We start from the raw sequence: 21,071 nt of genomic DNA on the forward strand, positions 1-21,071 counted from the left end.
GGACGGGGGCCCAAGACTCAACTGAGGAGCTAGTCATTCATCCCAACCTTCAAGTGGTGGTGAGACCCAAAACTCCTGAAGACTGGGGGCTCACCATGGAAAAGGTAAATGGGGCCCCTACTCCACACCCTACACAGAAGTGCGAGGATGATGCATTCGAGGCGGACGATTACCGCACCCTGATTTGACATCCCGATGCTCTCAAGGTCTTTTATAAATACTCACATTCTTATTGTTGGTTTTAGGAGCGTTCCAAATCTCGTCCTTATTCTCATAAATCTCGCTATTGGTAAGGAAAATAGGATAGAATTTTATATGTTTATATGTTATGTTATGTTATGTTATGTTATGTTATGCAATGTTATATTATGTATGTTGATAGACCTTGGGCATATGACTTGTATAGCTAACAAGCCCCAATAATTTATGGGCATATGACTTGCTTAGCTAGCAAGCCCCACAAATCTATTAGGCATATGACTTGTTTAGTTAACGAGCCCCAAGTAGTATAATGGCCATTGTAGTAGTATATGACATATGTTATAGTATATGTTTATGATAAAGTTTATGTGTATATTTTATGTTTTTAGTAGATTTTCCTTGCTGGGCATTAGGCTCATTCCTTTATTTTTATGTATGCAGGAAAAATAGTTATGGCGGCGGAAGGATTTATGGCAGCTTGGGGTTGTGTATTGAGGAAGAATGGATTCGGTGGACTGCGTGAACGATTCGAGGACGACGTTGTTTTTAGTCTTTTTAATTATGTTTTCTATGTATTTTTCGCACTTGGTTTTGTAACAAATTTTAATTAAGTTAAAGTTATTTTTATTTTTAAAACAATGGGATTTCATACCCTGAATTAATGCATTCAACATTTACTTAGAGTTTTTAATCAAGTTTTTGAATGTTTCTTATGTATATTTATTTGAAAGTAGTGTCTATGTATAGTAGTTTTTATGGTCCAAAGTCTTAGAATTAGTTGGGTCATTACAGTTGGTATCAAAGCAACGGTTCATTCGCATGAAGTTCTCCTTGATACACACGCTCAAGCTCCGAATCTAACCGCCATGTAAGTGTTTATGATTATAGTTATTATGTTTATATGTATAGCTAACGATTTTAGCCTTTATGTTTTTAGTTCAGAATGAATGGAGCATTAACTTATGAGGATACCCGAGCCATTAAGGCCTTAAAAAGAATTAGAGAACCAAGAAACACAGTAGGAGTTCTAGAAAGAATCACTTGGAGACTACTTTTGTTTCACAGGGAGATAGGTCACCTCCAAGAATCTAAGCAAATCATGATGAGATCAACAGAGCAATATGTTTTAGTAAGACTTTTTAAAGATTATCCTACTGTGATTGCAACTTTAGAAGATATATGGGAGACGATAGATGATGAAGATGAATTACCGGTAGCTATGAGATATTATTTTCTCATACTTAGGTTTACTTGTAAAATGGAATTTAAAATTTACAAAGGGGAAAAACATAGAATTTTTACGAATCTTCCTCGAGGGAATTTTGAGGCTCAAGATAATGATGACTATGAAGAAATAGGCGATGATATGTTAGATGAAGGATCAGATGTAGAAGATCCCGATTTTTAATAGATTAGTTTCCTTGTTTATTTTATTTATTTGCATTTGTGATTGTGATTGTAAATAGTAAAAAACCTTTTTTCCAAATTAATATCAATGTTATTTTGATGACATGTATGAGTTTGATTTTATTTTGCAATCATAATAAATAATAAATTTAATGAATAATGCCTAAGTTCGATGAGGGTGGATACAAATCAATGAACCGGGTTCTCTATATTGAGAGTTAGGGGGCCATAGTTGATAAACGAGTTTTAGGCTCGTTTATGGTTCTAGTTTTTAGGTTATTTTTCTTTTGTTAGGATTGTTTTATTTCGGATTTATGCTCGTTTGTTCTTGTTTCAAGGTTATTGACGTTAAGTGTTGCAAATATTGAAAAGGAGCGAAAATGGAATGAAATCGAGACGGATTTGTGACTTTTGGGTGTTTCTGTAAGTAGCGCTACAGCGCTACCTTGGGAGCGCCGTAGCGCTAGGAAGAATTCTTGAAGAGGTTCGGCACTGACTTAAGCGCTACAGCGCTACAACATCAGCGCTACAGCGCTTGGAAGCAGTTTTCAGGAAGATAGTTCCTGACTTTAGCGCTATAGCGCTACCAAAAGAGCGCTACAGCGCTGGTGCCCAGTTTTTCCCCTCCGTATCGTTTCTGAGTTTAGCGCTACAGCACTACAATGGTAGCGCTATAGCACTGGTTTCGCAAATTCTGGCATAATTGATTATTTTTTATGGGCAATTCAGTCTTTTCCAAAGGGAACTTTCAGTAGGGTTTTTGGGAATCATATAGGCGACTGAGAGAGGCTGAAAAGCAGACGACGACGGCTGGAGTAAGAACACCATATTGGAGGATTCGTCCCTGAGTTTTCTTTATCTTTTTCTGTCAATTTTCATGTTTGTAATTGAACTATCATATGGCTAGAATGAATATCATAGGCTAAATTTTCTTTTAGGGCTTTTATGTGAATCTTTTGGAAACCCTTGTTATGGTTTAATGCAAAATTGATATTCTTCTTCATCTCTTTCAATTCCTTGCAATCTATGTTAATTGTGCGATTATTGATAGATCACCTCTAATTGCTATTTTATGAATCAAATTGAAATCTTAAAAGTGAAATTTGATATGCTTTGATTGTTTGGATGCAAATTTAATTTAGAACGAAAGTATCTAGATTATTTGTTTATTTTCTGAGTTGCGTGGCTAATGCCCTCTACATGATTCAATTTACCATAGAAATATAGGAAGTTGTCATTTAGATTGAATTTCATAAGTCTTGACCAGATTATGAATTGTTGTTGCAACTTATTTTTGAATAGGGAGAAGGGGATATAGATGTTTGCATTAGGAAATAACAGGGTGGAAAAATAGAGAATCATAATTGTCCTAATTGTATTTTCTTTGTTAATTTGTTTAATTCTTCATTGTGCTTCGTTAGTAGTTTTCTTAGTTTAAAATTTCTAAAAATTGTTTAATCAAATAGAATTAAAAGATTAATTGATTGGTAATTGATAAATCAGTCCTTGAGGACGATACTTAGTTTTTACCATTTTATTACAAACTGCGACTGTGTGCACTTGCATAGCATAAATATCGCAACAATAGTAGTGGGAACGATTTTACTGATCCCAGCCCTCCCTCAATATGGTTAACTTTGGAACAACAATGAGTTTCGAGCCTGAGAATTTAGTCATATAGATTAGAAACAAACTTAGATAATAATAAAGATGGCTTATTTTTCTAAGTGTAGAAACCCACTCTAATGATAAAGAAGGCTTATATAATTTTCATAAGAAATCATAATTAATAGGTCTGAGTTATGTTTGTTTAGATGAAGTTTTTGCCTTAGAGCCTATTAGGGTAAAAGTTCTAACATGTTTTTCTCAACTGTTAGAACTCTGCTGAAGATGTCGCTCCGAAGGTCTACTCGCAACAATGATAATGTCTCCAACGCTGCTCCTGAGAGCAATGAAGCCCCTCCTAACCAAGATCTTAGATTTCCTAACCAAGAATAAAGAATAGAGTTAGGATGTTGAGTAGAAAACTATAAGAATTTTAAGGAAAGCAATACAGAAATGGACTAGAGTTTTGGAATACCTTGAAGACTTATATGACCGATCTAAACCTCAAACCAAAATGTTCTATAATCCTTACTTCTCAAGTGTTTGATAAGCTTATAATCCTCAACCCAAGTGTTTACACTCTCAATAATAACCTAGCAACTTGCAGCCTCTAAACTTAGCTTGATGAATGAATAAATGGCTGGGTACTAGGTCCTATTTATAGAGTTTAAGGATTAAAAGATCTTCATTTAACTTGAATAAAAATAATGGCTTTTTAAATGAAAAATATTTGAATTATCGTTCAGCAGAGGCTGAAGACTCGTTCAGAAAGATGCTGGACTTATCAAGAGGTTAAAGATTTAAAATGAGAACGTTTTCAAAAACTTTCGAAATGCACTGAAGGGGCCGATATATCACCCCCTGTAGGCGATATATCGCCTGGGCCAGCATGCCCGAGGCTCGTCGAGGTGCTCGTGCGAAGTTACGTGTTTTTCGTATCCCCGTACTACGATATATCGCCCCCTATAGCTGCGATATATCGGCATACGCTGAATATTTAAACACGAAATTACACAATTTTAGCTTAATTTGAATTGAATAAACAGCCTTGACTAAGTCTTCTAACGTTTTCAAAGCTGCTGACAGACCCTAGGATATTCAAATATTACTCTTAATAAACTTATTCCTCAAAAATACGTAAATATGATTAAACATACGCATGACAAGTGTTACTTTCTTATTGGGTCTATCTAAACCTTATAATATAATGAATATTACCATCAATATTAGTCATATTAATCAAACCTTAGGTTAAAATTAATATTCTTAAACTATAGGTTAAACTTAGAAAATCTACAAGTGTTACTATGAGTGTCCAAATAAATCCTGGTCTGAACCAAAATCGACAGTCATAAAAATACTATTACTATTACTATTATACCACTATCTAACTAGCTAAGTAAAGTTCTTGGACTCTACAACGAAAGAGAAGCTCTTGATGACACCATGCCATTGACAAAAGTCCATGAACACTTCACTGTCAAACTGTAGTCCGTTGTTGGAGACTATCTTCCTTGGAAGCCCATACCGGCAAACAATATTTTTTATGACAAAATCCAAAGCTTTTTTAGAGGTGATTGTGACGAGCGGCTCAGCCTCAGCCCACTTCGTGAAATAGTCGACGGCCACTATGGCATATTTCACCCCTCATATCCCTATAGGCAGGGACCCTATAAAGTCGATGCCCCATATAGCAAAAGGCCATGGGCTGGTCATCTGAGTAAGCTCATTTGAAGGAGCTCATGGGATGTTGGCAAAGCGTTGGCATTTGTCACATTTCTTGATGTAATCCATCACGTCTCCATTCATGGTGGGCCAGAAATACGCTTGTCTTAAGATCTTTTTGGAAAGGTTCTGCCCCTAGCGTGATATCCGTAGAAACATTCGTGTACCTCCTGCAGTATTAAACTGGCTTCTTGCTTGGACACGCACCGAAGCAAGGGTAAAGAATAGCCTCGTCTATAAAGCCTACTATCCATGATTATGTATCTCGATACCTGGTACAGCAACTTCCAGGCTGCCTTCTTATCTTGGGGAAGCTCCCCGGAGACGAGGTATTTTACTATTGGCTCCATCCACCCATCTTGGGGTTGTACAGATTTCACCTCGTTTGGAGCCGAGAAACTCGGAGACTCCAAATAGTCAATGGGGACCAAATTGATTAATTCAACATCTTTGGTCGTGGCCAGCTTAGCCAAGGCATTCACATTGGAATTCTACTCCCGTAGCACTTGCCGAATAGTGAAACTACGGAAGTTGTGCAGGATTCTTGAGCCTTTGCCAAGTATGCTGCCATCATTGTCCCTCGAGCCTGGTACTCTCTGAGAACTTGATTCACTATGAGTTGGAAGTCGCTAAATATCTCAAGTCCTTCGGCCTTGAGCTCCAGTGCCACGCGGAGCCCAGCGATTAAGGCTTCGTATTCTGCATCGTTTTTAGCGGCGCTAAATCCAAAGCAGAGAGCACTATGCACCCTATGCCCCTCGGGGGAAACCAAAATAAGTCCCACCCCGGCACCATTCTCATTTGAAGACTCATCCATGAATAGCTTCCATGCTGGTCCAACCGCTAGGGTGCACTCAGCTCTCTCCTGATTCCTGATGCACTCGGTGATGAAATCGGCGAGTGCTTGACCTTTTATGGAAGTCCTCAGGTGGTAGGTGATGTCAAATTGACTTAACTCCACTGACCACTTCAAGAGCCTTCCCGACAACTCAGGCTTCTAAAGGACTTGTCTAAGTGGGTGGTTTGTGGGACTTTAATCGGATGTGCCTGGAAGTAGGGTCTTAGCTTCCGAGAGGCAACCATTAATCAAAAGGTTAACTTCTCCAACAACATGTATCTAGACTCTGCCCCAAGGAGTCTTTTGCTGACCTAATAGACAGGGTGTTGAACACGGCTTTCTTCCCTTACCAACGCTGCACTGGTGGCGTCTTCTGAAATAGCCATGTACAGAAGGAGAAGTTCTCTGTCCACTGGCTTGGTTAGGATCAGAGGGTTTTCCATGTGTGCCTTGAGCTGTTGGAATGCTTGTTCGCACTCTTCTGTCCATTCAAACCTCTGACTCCCTCAGATAACATTGAAGAAAGGGATGCACTAGTCTGTTGCCTTGGAGACAAAACGGCTCAAAGTTGTGAACCTTCCTGTCAGGCTTTGAACATCTTTATGTTTTCGGGGAGAGGGCATTTCGATTAGAGCCTTAATATTTTCGAGGTTCGCCTTAATCCCCTGAGCGCTTACGATGAAGCCTAGGAACTTGTCAAAGGCTATCCCCAAGGTGCACTTTTGGGGGTTGAGCTTCATCCCGAACTGGCCGAGCACCGTGAAGACCTCAGCCAGATCACCTACATGATCGGGAGCAGTTCGAGACTTGACCAACATATCATCCACATAGACCTCCATGTTCTGCCCCAACCGGTTTTTGAACATCTTGTTAACCAGCCTTTGGTAGGTGGCGCCAGCATTCTTCAACCTGAAAGGCATCACGATGTAACAATAGACACATTTTTCATTCGAAAGCTAGTGTGTTCCTGATCGGAGACGTGCATGGATATTTGGTTATATCCTTAGTATGCGCCCATGTACGACAACAACTCATAATCGAAGGTGGCATCGACCATATGGTTTATCTTAGGGAGCGGAAAACAGTCCTTCGGACAGGCCTTGATGAGGTCTGAAAAATTGATGCATGTCCTTCAAGTGCCATTCGGCTTTGGCACGAGGACAGGATTGGATAGCCACCTGGGGTATTGGGTTTCTCGGATGAACCCTTTGGAGAGGAGCTTGTCCACTTTGGCCTTGAGGGCCTCTTTCCGAGTTTGGACAAACGTTCGCTGCTTCTGCTGGACGGGAGCAAAGCTAGAGTCGACATTCAAGGCATGGCATATGATATTAGGATCAATTGCAGTCATGTTGGCATGTGACCACACGAATACGTCTTGGTTTTCTCAGAGGAAACCCACCAATGCCTCACGGACTTCTGTTTTCAAGCTTCCCCTGATTTTTACTTTCTTGTGGGGGTGGAGGTATCAAAAACTACCTCCTCCATTGGTTCAATGGACCTCTCCTCTTGAACCCTAACTCGTCGGGCCCCGACTCTTGCACAGATTGTACCTCTGAGGCCTCGAACTTCTCGGGACCTTCCTCCCTTACCATCAATACGAGAGCCTTGAGGAAGACATTGTAGCACTGTCTCACCTCTTTCATGCACAGATGATGGATGGAGGTGACGGTCCCAAACTCCACCAATGTTGGTCGCTCTAAAATGGCGTTGTATGCCGAAGGACAGTCCACCACTACGAATGTGCAGTATTTGAAGGCTTGGCGAGGTACCTGTCCAAGTGTCACAGGGAGCTTTATCTGCCCCATCGGGATGAGGGCTTCTCCCGAGAATCCATAGAGCATCGACGCACATGGGGACAAGTCTCTCGTAGTCAACCCTATCTTCTTGAAGGTTGACTTAAATAGGATATTCACCGAACTCATGTTGTCTACTAGGATCCGCGCAACCATTTTATTGGAAATTTGGCTCTCAATCGCCAACGGGTCATGATGGGGGAAATGCACTCTCCGAGCATCATCTTCAGAGAATGTTATGATTTGGTCAGTCATTCGCGGCATTTGGGCAGGTAGCTGAGCCAGAGTCATTACTTCATCATCGAGGTTCAAAGCTCGCGCATATCTGTTCTGCGAGCTTCGTGATGTCCCCCCCCCCCCCCAAGTGAGGTCCTCCTGAGATGGTTCCTACCCGCCCATTCACTGGAGGAGGTCCTTGGGCCACTGGATGTTGGGGAACTACAGAAGCCACCACTGGGACCTGTGGTGTGGCAGGCGGAACCACCGGTCCTACCACAAGAGGTTGTGCTTGATGTGTTCCACCCTTGGCATATTGATAGAGGTGACCCAGCTTGATGAGATTCTCTATCTCATCCTTGAGTTGATGGCACTCATTGGTGTGGTGCCCTATGTCATTGTGGAAACGAAAAAATTTGTTAGGGTCCCGCCTATCCCTGTCTCTTCGGATGGGTTGCAGCTTCCTGTAATGAACGTGTTGTGACGTAGCCATGAAGATATTCTCTCGGGAGTCTACCAAGTAAGAGTATTCAAAGTACTGCGAGACGTACTTCTCGCCTGATGTGACTCCCTTCTCGGGTTGTGTGGTCCCACTCCCTCTGTGTTTGCGGCCTTTACCCTTCTCTCCGTGCCTTGTGCCATTGGGAGCTCTACTGGATTCAGCCGGCTGGGATGAAGTGACAACTCCTACACTAAATGCAGGCTGAAAATCACTTTATCCAGTGGGCGCTTCCTCGAACCCTACTGGAACCATACCAAATCCCGGAGTAGACATTGCATTGTAAGAGGAAGGGGTGGCGCTCTGGCTGGTTTGGACTCCCCGCGAGCCTTGTTGGATGGGAACATACAAGGCCACGAGGCCAGGTGCATCCGATGCAGGGAAAAGGGCAGACGCTCTGAATGCCCTGATCTAGGCGTCCTCCCAACTGATGTATTCTTGTGCTCGATGAATAAAGTCGTTGAGACGTCAGCATCTCCTTCATTGGAGATCATCCCAAAGTGGGGATCCCACGCGTATGCCATCATGTAACGCCATCAACTGTTGGACATTATCGACCTTCTTGGTTCTCGCCGCTTGTTCTTTGAAGCGTTTAATGTACGCTTTGAGGGTCTCAAAAGGTCCTTGCTTGATGTTGGCCAAGGCGTTGACCTCCAAGCTTACCTTCCAAACTCCTATGAACTGTCTTCGGAAGGCGGACAATAACTGGTGCCATAACTTAATGGACCCTGGTCAGAGTTTCTTAAACCATTCATCTGCTAGCCCTGTTAGGGTGAGTGGGAACACGTGACACTTAGCATCGTCGAAGACACGATGCACTGACATTAACCTGTTGAACTTGGAAAGGTGGTCCGTGGGATCCTAACCACCATCATAGGATGGTATGGATGGCATTTTAAATCATGGAAGTAGCAGGGCCTCAACAATGTGAGCAGCACATGGCTCTACCTCTTCATCTTTTTAGTCAGACTCGTGACCTTGCCGCCTAGCCATCCTGAGCATCTTCCGCTTCAGGCTTTCTAACTCCATACAGAGCGGGTTGCGATCTCGGTTGATGCTCTGAGCCGGGTTATCTCTTCTCCGAGCGTTGAGATTATCTCGGAGATCTGACATGCCTCTTCCAACAGGCTCACGTACTCCTGCCTTATTGCACCTCAGAGCATTGAGGTTGTCTCGCAGGTCGGCCTGCCCTCGAAACGCACTATTATCTTCTACGTGAGCCACTTTGGTCTCTCCATCAGACTCATTTTTGTTTACCGAGATACTGATACCACATTCTCGATTTTGTGGGGCATTCCTCGAGCAGATTCCTAGACCGTTACTCCTGTGGGACTAGTTAGGTCCTGAAGGGACACCAGCCCTAAGCCTCGCGCAGTCCGTATGGGCGCGTCGGGGCAGAACGCCCTGAGCTCCACGGGCGTTGAATGCCTGGCGGTGTCCTCGAACCCTTGTTTGATTACCTTTACCTGCTTGTTGTGGAACCTGGTGGCCTTCGGGCTCTTGATGGGCCCTCTTATGCTTCGAAGCAGGATTATCATCAACTTTTTCTTTAGCACAGTCCTGCGGTGGCATTGAGGCTCCAACTCCTGCTGGGTGCCCGGTGGGCACCCCAGCTGGCGGATCTCGCGCCTCTACAATCGGGTGCTCAAAAGGCACACCGACTGCATTGGCAGGTGGCACTTCGACGGGGTGTGCAGGTGGCATGCCCGTTGGGTGCTCAGTTGGCATGTTTCCATTTGGGTCCACTCGCAACCCTTGGGCTGCAAGAGTGGCCTTCATGGCAAGTACCATCTCCTCAAGGGCACCGATGTTACCTTCTTGAGCATCAATTTTTGTTGTTGGGTAGCCACCTGCTCACGAAGCACCACCACCTCCGGCATCTCTTTCGCCTCCATGGCCTGAGGATATTCGTCCTCATAATACCCTTGGTCGGTATCATTATCTTCTCGTCATATTTGGCGTACTCATCGTAGTCCTCCATCATCTCAGGTACATCCTGAGGTGGTTGCCTATTGGTTTCTCCTCCTTCAACTCCAGTAAGAGGAAGCACCTCTTCTGTAACGTTTCTTCGTGTAGTCACCATGGTCATGAATGTTTCAAATGCTTTCTTCAAGCTCTCAATGAAAGCACCAAAATGTTGACTGTCGTTTTCACTATCAACCTTAATGAGAGAGATTAAAGAAATAAACTATAAGAACACAAGGATTTTTACGTGGTTCAGGTTATAAAAGAACCCTAGTCCACGAGTCTCTGATATTAAGAGGATGGTAAGCTTGTGATGGCAAACTTTAATGGTGTATTCTCAAGCAGCACATAGATTGCTCTGAGTACAAGATGTTTTCTCTCTGAAAAATTGGACCCTTTACAATGAGACTCCCAACTCTATTTATAGAAGTTGGAGTCATTAATGCTAATCATAAATAATTAATACACATTCTTCCCATTTGTGGGGGATTAATACCAATTCAATGCATTGGGCTACAGTTAATAGAGACCATGGCCCAAACGAGGTTTGCGGGGCCCACTGTCGAAAAGCACCTAATTTATAGGGAATATGCCCCAGGTACTGTCAGGGCGTGCTGTAAGTACCTCCATGTCAGGCAGCGTAGTGGGTGTGCGAATTGTCGAGTTGTACACTCGACAACACTGGTGACAGATCGCCCATAAAGGTTGTCAGAAGATCATCTGGCTCTAAAAACCCGCATTTACTGACAAGTTGCGCCTTATCTTAGGTCCGAGAACCAGAACCTCGGACCTGGGAGACGACTAGGAGGCGAGAGCCCCTGCATCTTAATTGCTCGAGCTGGAGAAACTCTAACTCCGAGGGTGAATATCGGGGAGTAATCTACTAAGGCACCCCCGACCCATTGTCAAAGATAAAGTCTCATTAAGAGGACCCATGCTTCGACTAGAGGCCTCAAGTAGTAATATGCCACGAGGATGTCTACGAACGTTCAGGCCAGTCGCTAGGGGTTGCCACATGTCGGAGGTGAAAATACAAACAACAACTTATTTATTGGTTATTATTTTATTTTTCAATTTATTTACTTTATTTAGATGACTTTATTACTTTTTAATTTTTGAAAATATATTTACTTTATTTAAATAACTTTAAAACTAACAAAAAATAATTAAAAAAATATTAAATCTAACGAAAAATAACTTCCGTTAAACTTACGTTTATAATATATAAAGATATATATTTATATATATAACCCTATGCATAATTCCTAAATGTAATTGTAGTGTAAAAAAGTAGAATAATGATCTGAACACACCAAATAGTTGGTGTTTAATACAGTAATTATAAATATGATTTCTGACCTGTATCACGAGATGGAGAAGCATTAGCCAAAGCTTCCAAACATACTGGGTGTCTCTGTATAAGCAGAGCTGGGTCCACTGCCAAAACAACCCAGAAAATTAAGGGTTTGACTTGGTAGGTCAATTAGGAGCTTTGCTGCCTTATTTTATGTTATTTTTTAAAATAATAATAATAAGTAAATTCTTTGGAATGCAGAAAAAGATTCCCACAAAATTACCAAATAAACAATATTCAAAGCTATTTTGACCTATCATTAGTATTTAATAGTAGATTGCCTAATAAATAATACGATGATCTTTCCAAGAAGTGTTTCACTTGTAGCAAAATACCTAATAATAAGGGAATTTTTTTAATGTTTCTCGTAAAACTATTCCAATGTCTACTTCAAATTATTTTCCTGCCCCTAGAAACATAACATAACACAAAAAAATACTTCTCAATTTCAAATCACCCTATCGTCTCACAAATCATTAGACTAACATTCTAATTTCACAAAGAGTCATACATACAGATTTCAAAACTCAAATAATCTCACAAATGTTCTTCTTTGGCAAATTTTCACAAAACTGAGGAAGTTCATCAAGTAATTAAGAATAAAATGTAATATTGTTATTTTTAATTTATGGATGTACTATTTGTATTCATTTTTCAAGTTGTTATGTACTAAAAAATATTAAAAAAATAAGTTTGTGTTGAAATAACAAAATTTTGTCTTAAATATGATATTTAGGATTCTTTTCATTCGGACCATGGCCAATATTTTTTAAAGAAAAATTCTCTTACTAGTTTTAAACTATGTTTGAGTCTTAACTAGATCCGAAGAAAAATATACCTTAAATTACAAATTTTAAATGAAAGTTCGCCGTCATAGCACAAATTTATTATTCTAATGATTTTTTTCAGAACACACTAGTTTGAAAAATAAATACAATCTATGTTATAACATACTCATAAACTATAAATAACAATATTACTTCTCAATTACAATAAGAATAACACAGTAAATTTATACACTAAATTTTTCAAAATTTCACACATTTGTTATAGCTATAATTATCGTTAAGTTTATCATTAATTAGTAAAATGATGCATAACAGCTATGCCATTGCATTTAATCTCACTTTTAGAGATTTGCTAGTTATTGACATGTATGTTATTAATTTGTTATTACTTCATAGAATAATCACTAAATTTGTTATAAATTGGCATATTTCTCCTCAAAATACAATGTAATGAGCCAAACCTTTTATTTATTGCAACTGACAATTTGGGACGGAACACTAATTTCTATAAATTCAATAAATTAATTTGAAAAAAAGAAATCAAATGCAAAATCGCCTGTAAATTATTTTAGGGTGCGGTAGTCGTCTTGATTTTAGTTACCGGGTATTTATATTTCTTCGGCTAAAGCTTTGTGTTCTTGTTCTTAGAATTAAAAATGGCCTCCTTCAGTGAATTTTAATTTCGGAGACTCAATAACATATATATATATATATAGTAACTTATTCTAAAGGCCTCTTTCTTTCTAATATTGATTTTGATATTTCTAAGGTTTTGGTTTATGTTAATTTTTGTTTTTTATATAGTCATGTATGATGTAATTGAGATCGATTTAACATGTCTTTTTCTTTTTTTAAAATGGAAATTTGATAAATCATGCTTATATTAGCTTAATAATTAAAATTTGAACCAAAATTAACCACCATATGATATCAATGCTCATCTTTCATTTAATACCAAAAATACCCCTCTTATAAAATATTTCCTCTCTATTCTCCCTCTTCCTCTCTACCTCTCTTCACCATACCTCTCTTCACCATACATTCTCTCTCACTCTCTTTTCACCATATGTTTTACACACAAGATTTTTATACTAAAATCTTGCAAGAAAGATACACATTCGGACATTGTAGATTGTTTGAGGAGAAACACCAAGCTTTGTGTTATTTTTGCTCATAGTGAAGAGATTAAATGGGTAAGTGATTTTCTTTGATTCTTGTTGTTGTTGGTTGCTTTTATGATTCATAATGCTGTTTAGATGTTGGATATGTAGTTTGTTGGTATTTTTTGCTGTTTTTTTGGGTGAAAATCGTGTTATGTGAAAATTTGCGTTTTTTTTTGTTCCCTGAGTTTTTTCTAAATGCCCGATAGAGCCCGATACAGGCACGATAGTTGTTGAGTTTCAAGGTTAGGGATGAAGGTCTGATGGCCACTCGATGCTTGCCCGATATGTTTGGTTACCCGATGGTCATTAAGGTACGATGGTTACCCGATGGTTGCCCGATTATTATTTTAAATCTATACACCCTTTTAAGTACGATAATGGATCGATAGTAGTCCGATATATGCCCGATTGTTATTATTAAGTTACTGCGGACCTAATAGTACGATGGTACACGATGTTACCCGATACTTTCCCGATATTAGTGTTTTAAGTGATCAAAAACATAAATAAAACTTTGCCCGATACCGCCCGATATGGGCCGATACTAGTACGATGCCAAAACATTTGAACTAAATTTCGACATTTTGTTGCCATTTACTGATTTTTTTTTTCTTTGTACATGATAGGGTCAACTTTGTTCGCGTACTTGATGTATAATGGTGTTTGGGAGCGTGAAGGTAGAGATTGGGTTTTTAATGGAGCCGGAAATTTAACGTTCGAGTTGGAGAAGGACATAACTTACTCACAACTTGTTGAACTTTTGTACTCAGAGCTGGAGGTTGACAAAGTGCAGTATGACCTGAAATTAGAAGTGAATTATAAGTATATGAAAGGGTTAATGTATCGGCCTGAACTTATAAGGAATGACAAGGGTGTAAGCTTATATTTGTCAATGCTTTTGAAGAAGCCAGATGAATTTGTTCCCCTTTTTGTGACTTTGGTGGAGAAGAATATCATTGTTGATCGTAATCCTCCACCAAGTACTGTTAAGGATACTCGTAGTGAGGTTGGGACTTATGTTCCAGAAACAAATCCGGATGTGCTGGTAGCCACTGCTGTACCTGAATCAAACCCTTTCATACCGACAGTTGATCATGTAGCACAGATGCCATTTCATGATGATTTTCCTGATTGTCCTGACCCTGAAAATGATTTTGAGGGCAATGACGATTTTCTTGATTATCCTGAACCTGATGCTGATTTTGATTGCAATGAAGATGTAAGAGACAACCAAGAAACAGAGGTCCGTTCTCAAGCTTTGAGCCTGAGTCCACTGTCATACCAAATACCGAGGCAAACAACATGTAGAAGTAGACCCCGTAGAGAAGATCGCCAAACACCTGGTACTAGTAGTAGTCGTCCAGACGGAACAAATGATGCTAGAGAATTTAGTGATCCACTCTCTTCTTCGACATATTATAGTAAATTCAAAGCTCAGATGTTTACAAGAGAAGACATTGAGGATAATAGTCACTATATATCTATGGGTGGCACATTGGGCGGGGAGATTCATTTAGGAAAGTTTTTCAGAGACAAGGAACATTTAAAGAAGGTTGCTGGCTTGTTTGCAATGAAGAAGGGATTCGACTTTATAGTTAAGAAGTCTGGTACTGATGTTTGGTACATTACATGCAAGGATCCTGATTGTGGGTGGAGGTTAAGAGGGAAGAAGAAGCAACTTTCTAATATGTTCGAGGTGACAGCATTTGAAAATGAACACACATGTTCCCTCGATGTTCGAAAAAAAGATAACCGTCAAGCATCACCTTTGGTAGTTGCCGAACTGATCAAGGACAAATTCCCAGTTAACGGTTTAGATTATTTAGCCTCCAAAATAAGAGAAGATATGAAGAATTCTTTCGGGATCGAAATGAGTTATGAGAAGGCTTGGAGATGCAGAGAGAAAGCACTCCACATAGTTAGGGGTACGCCTGAAGCTTCATATTCGAAGTTACCTGGGTACTTGCACATGCTGCAGTTGAACAATCCCGATTCCATTACTGATTTCAAGGTAGACGAGGGCCGCTTCAAGTATTGCTTTTTTTCTCTGGGTGCTTGTAGGCGGGGATTCAAGTTTTGTCGACCTGTTATATGTATTGATGGGTCCTTCTTGAAAACTAGGTATGGTGGCCAAATGTTGTGTGCCGTGGCATTGGATTCAGACAGCCACATATTTCCGATTGCTTTCGCAATAGTTGACAGTGAGAACCACGACTCTTGGACCTATTTCATGAGGAAGTTGAAACAAGCGATTGGTGATGTTGAGAACTTAGCATTTGTATCGGATAGGCATCAAAGCATTGTTCATGCTTTGGAACTTGTCTTCCCTGATGCACCCCATGGCGCATGCTACCACCACATTATTATGAACGTGGCTAGCAAATTCAAGACTGATTGCTTCACGGATCATATTTACAGTTGTGCATACTCGTATAAGAAGATAGATTTTGAAAGAGAATTTGAGAAGATAAAAGCAATGGATGTTCGAGTTGCACTATATCTTGAGGGCATTGGATTTGAAAGATGGGTTCGTGCGTACTTTCCAGGGGACCGTTACAATGTAATGACAAGTAATTGGGCTGAAAGTTTCAACAGCAAAACTAAGGACGCAAGAGCCTTCCCGATCACTGCTTTTGTTGAATTCATCAGGTTTACTATTCAAACATGGTTTGCTACTCGAAAGGAAAACGCTGAAAAGTGTAGCACGACTCTATCACCAGTTATGGAGGGGGACTTGTCATGTCAATTTGAGAAATCTCGGTTCTTAAGCGTCGACAGAGCTGGACCTTATACATTTAATGTCCACCCAGGAGGAACAGTTCAGAGCGGTGGTATAGTTGATTTGGAGGCACGAACATGCAGTTGCGGCCTATTCCAAATCATGAAGATTCCTTGTCCACATGCATGTGCTGCTGCTCAAGAACGAAATATTAGCATGTACGCATTGTGCTCTCAATATTACACAAGAGAGAGTTGGAAGAGCACATATGAGGGGACAATTATGCCAGTTGGTGATGAGGATGATTGGGAATTGCCTGAAGACATTAAGAACATCCAAGTTGGAGTACCGATTGAGAAGAAACATGTAGGCCGACCGAAGAAGCAAAAGGTCGGACGAATTAGGAAAAATCGATATCCTTCTAATGGAGACAAGGTTGTGATACAACGATGTTGTAGCAAGTGTGGTGGTAAAGGGCACAACAAAGCGTCTTCCAAGTACCGAGGTTAAATTGTTTTGTTTGTATTCTAGTTGACCTATTATGTTTTATTTCTGCTTGAACTAGTAATATTTGTTATGTGCTGGATTTTTCCGGTTTTTTTCTGTTTTTTTCTCCATTATGAAACTCTTAAATATGTAATAATCCAGTGTTGGTTCGATAGTGCACGATGCCGGTACGACAATGCACGATATTGTTTGTTGTATGATTATTTAAATGTATCTTACAATATGGTACGATGTTGCTCGATGTAGTACGATAGTTAATGTACGACATTAGGGTACGATAATGTAAGATATTGGTCCGATAATGGTACGATGGTATGGTTTCAGTACAGTTTCGTGAAATTTGTGAGGCATGTGAGGGTACGATAGAGTACGATAGTGATCGAAGATAGTACGATGCAAAGATTAAGCACATTAAAATGTAGTAATTACAAAAAGAGCAATCAAAAAAATTATACAATTCAAAAAAATTAAGACCGTTCAACATAAGTTTTGGTAGAATAAGTCTACACACCACCTTTGCCTAAAAAGTTTCATATTATTGTCAGTTACATTATCAAATGGTAGTTGTAGAAGCTTATGTTCAATATGCTCAATTACGTAACATCCGCAATCGCCACTGCATTAGAAAATAAACAATAATTTAATAAATTTTGTAATTAAGAAATAATAATTAATATGTGATATTTAATAAAGTTTACCTGGATTTTGTTTGCGGTACGAATTCACGTGGAGTGAGTTTCCAATCGAAGGGTCTGACCTGGCTCTCTGATGCTGTCAACTGAGGCGCGAGTATAACGTCATGGTTCTCAAATAAACCGGACTCTCGCAAGACCGACGGGAAAATGGTACACCAGTCAACCATCAAGCTGATCAAATCGTTTTCGGAAATTGATCCAATACTGGAGTCAAAGATGTTGAGCATCCACCCATTCAGGTCTGCCTCTACAGCTACCCAATGCAATTGGTCTTTCAAGAAGAGGGCAAAATAAATGAACTCCTTGTTCTGCCAACTCGATAAGAACTGGACTGCATCACCCCTAACCAGGTCCAATATACTGTCATCCCAACTAAATCTAGAGTAGTCAGAACCTGGAAAAGCGTCCCACTGAGCCTTCAATGATTCGGGAAAAATTGTAGGCATAACAACACATTTCTAAGGGTACACGTTAGGATAAAATTCTAGACGCCTCCTCATGAGATGGAATGCTGCATCTAAATGCTACATTAAAGGAAAATTAAGTCAGCAACCACATTATCGTACCAAAATAAATAAACAAAAAACTATCAGACATGAATATAGTAACTATCGTACCCCAATCGTACCATAATCGTACCACCATCGTACCTATATCGTCCCACTACAAATTCTAAAATTACGATGGTAATAGTAACTACTTAACAAATTATATCGTACCCCTATCGTGCTAATGTCGTACCACAATCGTACCATTGACATATAAACAGTTTATAATTTGACACTTATAATTATCGTACTACCATCGTACACCAATCGTACCTACATCGTACCACTACATATAGAAACATTTAAATAAATTTTCAACATTATTTAATTATGAAGTTATAGAAAACTTACAGAGTCAGAAAGCCATGTCCTCGGAGTATGCAGTTTCAGGAACCAAGCAGCATCGTGTGTCCCTGAGAAGCATTCCCTCGGATATTTATTCCCAATGGTGCCAAGCAACCACTTGTGAAAGGTCATAAGTAATTTACCATCAACAACCCTCAATGGATCCACATTCACTGCTGTCTTCGATTTCTTATTCCTTTTCCTCATTGCAATGTACTCATCGAACCACCTAGGCCTCTTTCTTTCTCTCCTCTTCTCCGGTGCTGGTGGAGCTATGTTTAAGAATTGTACTTCAGAATCTTCAGTATCTCCGATTATAGTAATTTTCATATCCTCTGGTGTGCGAAAAATGTGATCATCTACATCATCAGGTCTGTAATCGTTAGGGAGAATGTCTTCATCTACAGGAGACTGAGGGCCTTCTTCAGTGGACTGAGGGTGTGGATCTGGAGCTGGCCTACTAAGATCTTCCATCATTGTCATCAGCTTCTGCAATTGACCCAAGATCTCGGACTTACCTTTAATAAGGGCACTTTGTTGCCCTTCAACCTTTTCCAACCTAGCCAAAATCATAGAGTAGCCTGGTTGCTCAGCTTGGGAGGAGGTGCTGGCATGAGGTGTTGATGGGGGAACCTCAGGTGCCTCAGGTTGAGCTGGTGGAACCTCCTTAAAAATATTTGCTGCTTCTGCTTGCTCAGCTAACTTTTCAGCAAGCTTTTCAGCCTGGCTCTGTAAGGCTTCCTGTGTAGGTTGTCCATCGGGACCCACCTCTAGTTCCTCTAACCCCATGTCCACATACAATGGGGCTTCATTGTCTGTAAGGGTCCTCACATACTGTTCTTCAGCAAGTCGGGCACACAGGTAGGGGTATACTGTCAACTGCCACAAAAAACAATGCATATTTAGATTGGAAAGCAAAACAATATAAAAAATAAGTAATTGTCATCGGTGAAAAATGGTACACTATCGTACCCCAATCGTACCATATCGTACCCATATCATGCAATTATCGTACCCATATCGTACCCATAACATAACAATATCGTACCCGTAAGTGAGAATTACTTGCTAACTATCGTACCATCATCGTACAACATCGTACCAATATCGTACCTCTACAACAACATTAATAAAGAATGCATATCGTACCCCCAACGGACCATCATCGTACCAAATCGTACCCCTTAGCCAGTTTTCAAACAGTTGACAAAAAACCACAAAATAACCCCATAATCGTACTCAAATCGTACCCTATCGTATTCCTATCGTGAAGTACCCATAAAATTGCATATCTAGAAAAAAATATAGAACATTTAAAAGTAAAGTAAAAGCTCACCTTTTTGGCAAACAACTTAATAAGTTGCTCTTTGTGTATCTCTACTTTCTCCTTGCTCTTCCAGTTGATCATTCTTGGAATGCCTTGGCCCAATCTCACAGCATAATCCTGACCCAACTCAATGATGGACTCAAAAGCCCAATACTGCAATGCTGCAGCATACCCATAAATAGAGTACTTGGCCTCCTTCTGAGTCTTTCCTTTCTCAATCTTCTTTTGTAAATGCTTCTTCATTTCAACAAAGTCTTTTTGACAAGTCTGTAACAACTTCTGGTATGATATCTTCCCCCACGGGTACTGGAAAAAGAAGTCAACGTCGTCTACCATCTTCAGCATGTCAGTCCAAACCATCAACTTCTCCTCTCGACCTTTCAAAACACCCTCAACTAATAAGCACAAACCCATCTTGTACACATCATCAACTATTTGACAACTCTCAAAAGTTCTGCGCAGTTGCCCTATGCTCACTGGGGAATGACCATTGAAGTACTCAAGAATCAACCGTTCCGAAGTGCTCTTCGCTTTAATCTCAGCTTCAGACAGTCCGGCCTCAAAATTTAAACCAGTAACTAAAGCGAACTCCAATTGGCTAAATCTACATCTTTTTTTCCCAATATAAAACTGGACTTCGTCAGTCTTCTCCCCTCTGAATTTGTGCAACAACAGCTGATGGACTAAGGCACCAGAAAAATTTAATGGTTCCGCCATGAAGAACTGTTTGAAAGGGGATTCCTTCACCCTATCCAATAAACCACACTATATAAATTTTGCTTTAATCTTTGGAAAGTACCAACTGCCGCGCCAAGTGATACGTCCAGTAAAATGTTCCTCTACTGGAACTATCAGTTGTGGAGGTCTTAAGTTCTACATAAAACAAATAAATACCCAATTAAATAGAATAACAAAAAAAAATATCAAATTTTATATTCTGCAATAGACTATCGAGCAACTATCGGACACTATCGCACCATATCGGACACCAATGAAAAACTGGAACTATAACATTATCGTTCACAATCGTACCTCACATCGTACACCATCGAATTATAACAACACAACCATTTGTTCCCACTATCGGGCACACATCGTACCCAACATCGTACCCTATCGTACCTCCATCTTCAACCTCAAGTTATCAGAAAACACAAACCTATCATACCAACATCGAACCACTATCGTACCCCTATCGTACACTCATCTTCAACCTGAAGTTATGAGAAACACAAATACTATCGTACCCCTATCGACCCACTATTGTACCCTATCGTACCTCTAAAAAAACCCAGAATTTTTTTTCAAAATTTTACGGTTTATCAGATTTCACACAGTCAAATTCAACAATACATACTATGACATTTTCCAATGGA

General features: G+C 40.1%; 1 protein-coding gene across 1 annotated transcript; it reads right to left on the reverse strand.

The window, feature by feature from the left end:
• Nucleotides 1-17,212: 17,212 nt before the first annotated feature.
• On the reverse strand, nucleotides 17,213-19,215 carry LOC133789912 (uncharacterized). Its single transcript, XM_062227579.1, has 3 exons — nucleotides 18,375-19,215; nucleotides 17,479-17,999; nucleotides 17,213-17,396 (listed from the first exon to the last, which is right to left on the reverse strand). Exons 1-2 carry the CDS (start codon nucleotides 19,155-19,157, stop codon nucleotides 17,934-17,936), a joined length of 849 nt encoding a protein of 282 aa, XP_062083563.1. The 5' UTR covers nucleotides 19,158-19,215; the 3' UTR covers nucleotides 17,213-17,396; nucleotides 17,479-17,933.
• Nucleotides 19,216-21,071: the final 1,856 nt, after the last annotated feature.

Source organism: Humulus lupulus, chromosome 7 (assembly GCF_963169125.1).
Source record: "Humulus lupulus chromosome 7, drHumLupu1.1, whole genome shotgun sequence".
In the NCBI taxonomy this organism is placed as follows: Eukaryota; Viridiplantae; Streptophyta; class Magnoliopsida; order Rosales; family Cannabaceae; genus Humulus; species Humulus lupulus.

Bases quoted from the DNA above. Each gene is read 5' to 3' on its own strand.
- LOC133789912 (XM_062227579.1), bottom strand. From the start codon at position 19,157: ATGGGGTTAGAGGAACTAGAGGTGGGTCCCGATGGACAACCTACACAG. The intron at 18,000-18,374 runs GTAAGTTTTCTA...CCTTTAATGTAG, and splicing joins GGACATGGCTTTCTGACTCT to CATTTAGATGCAGCATTCCA.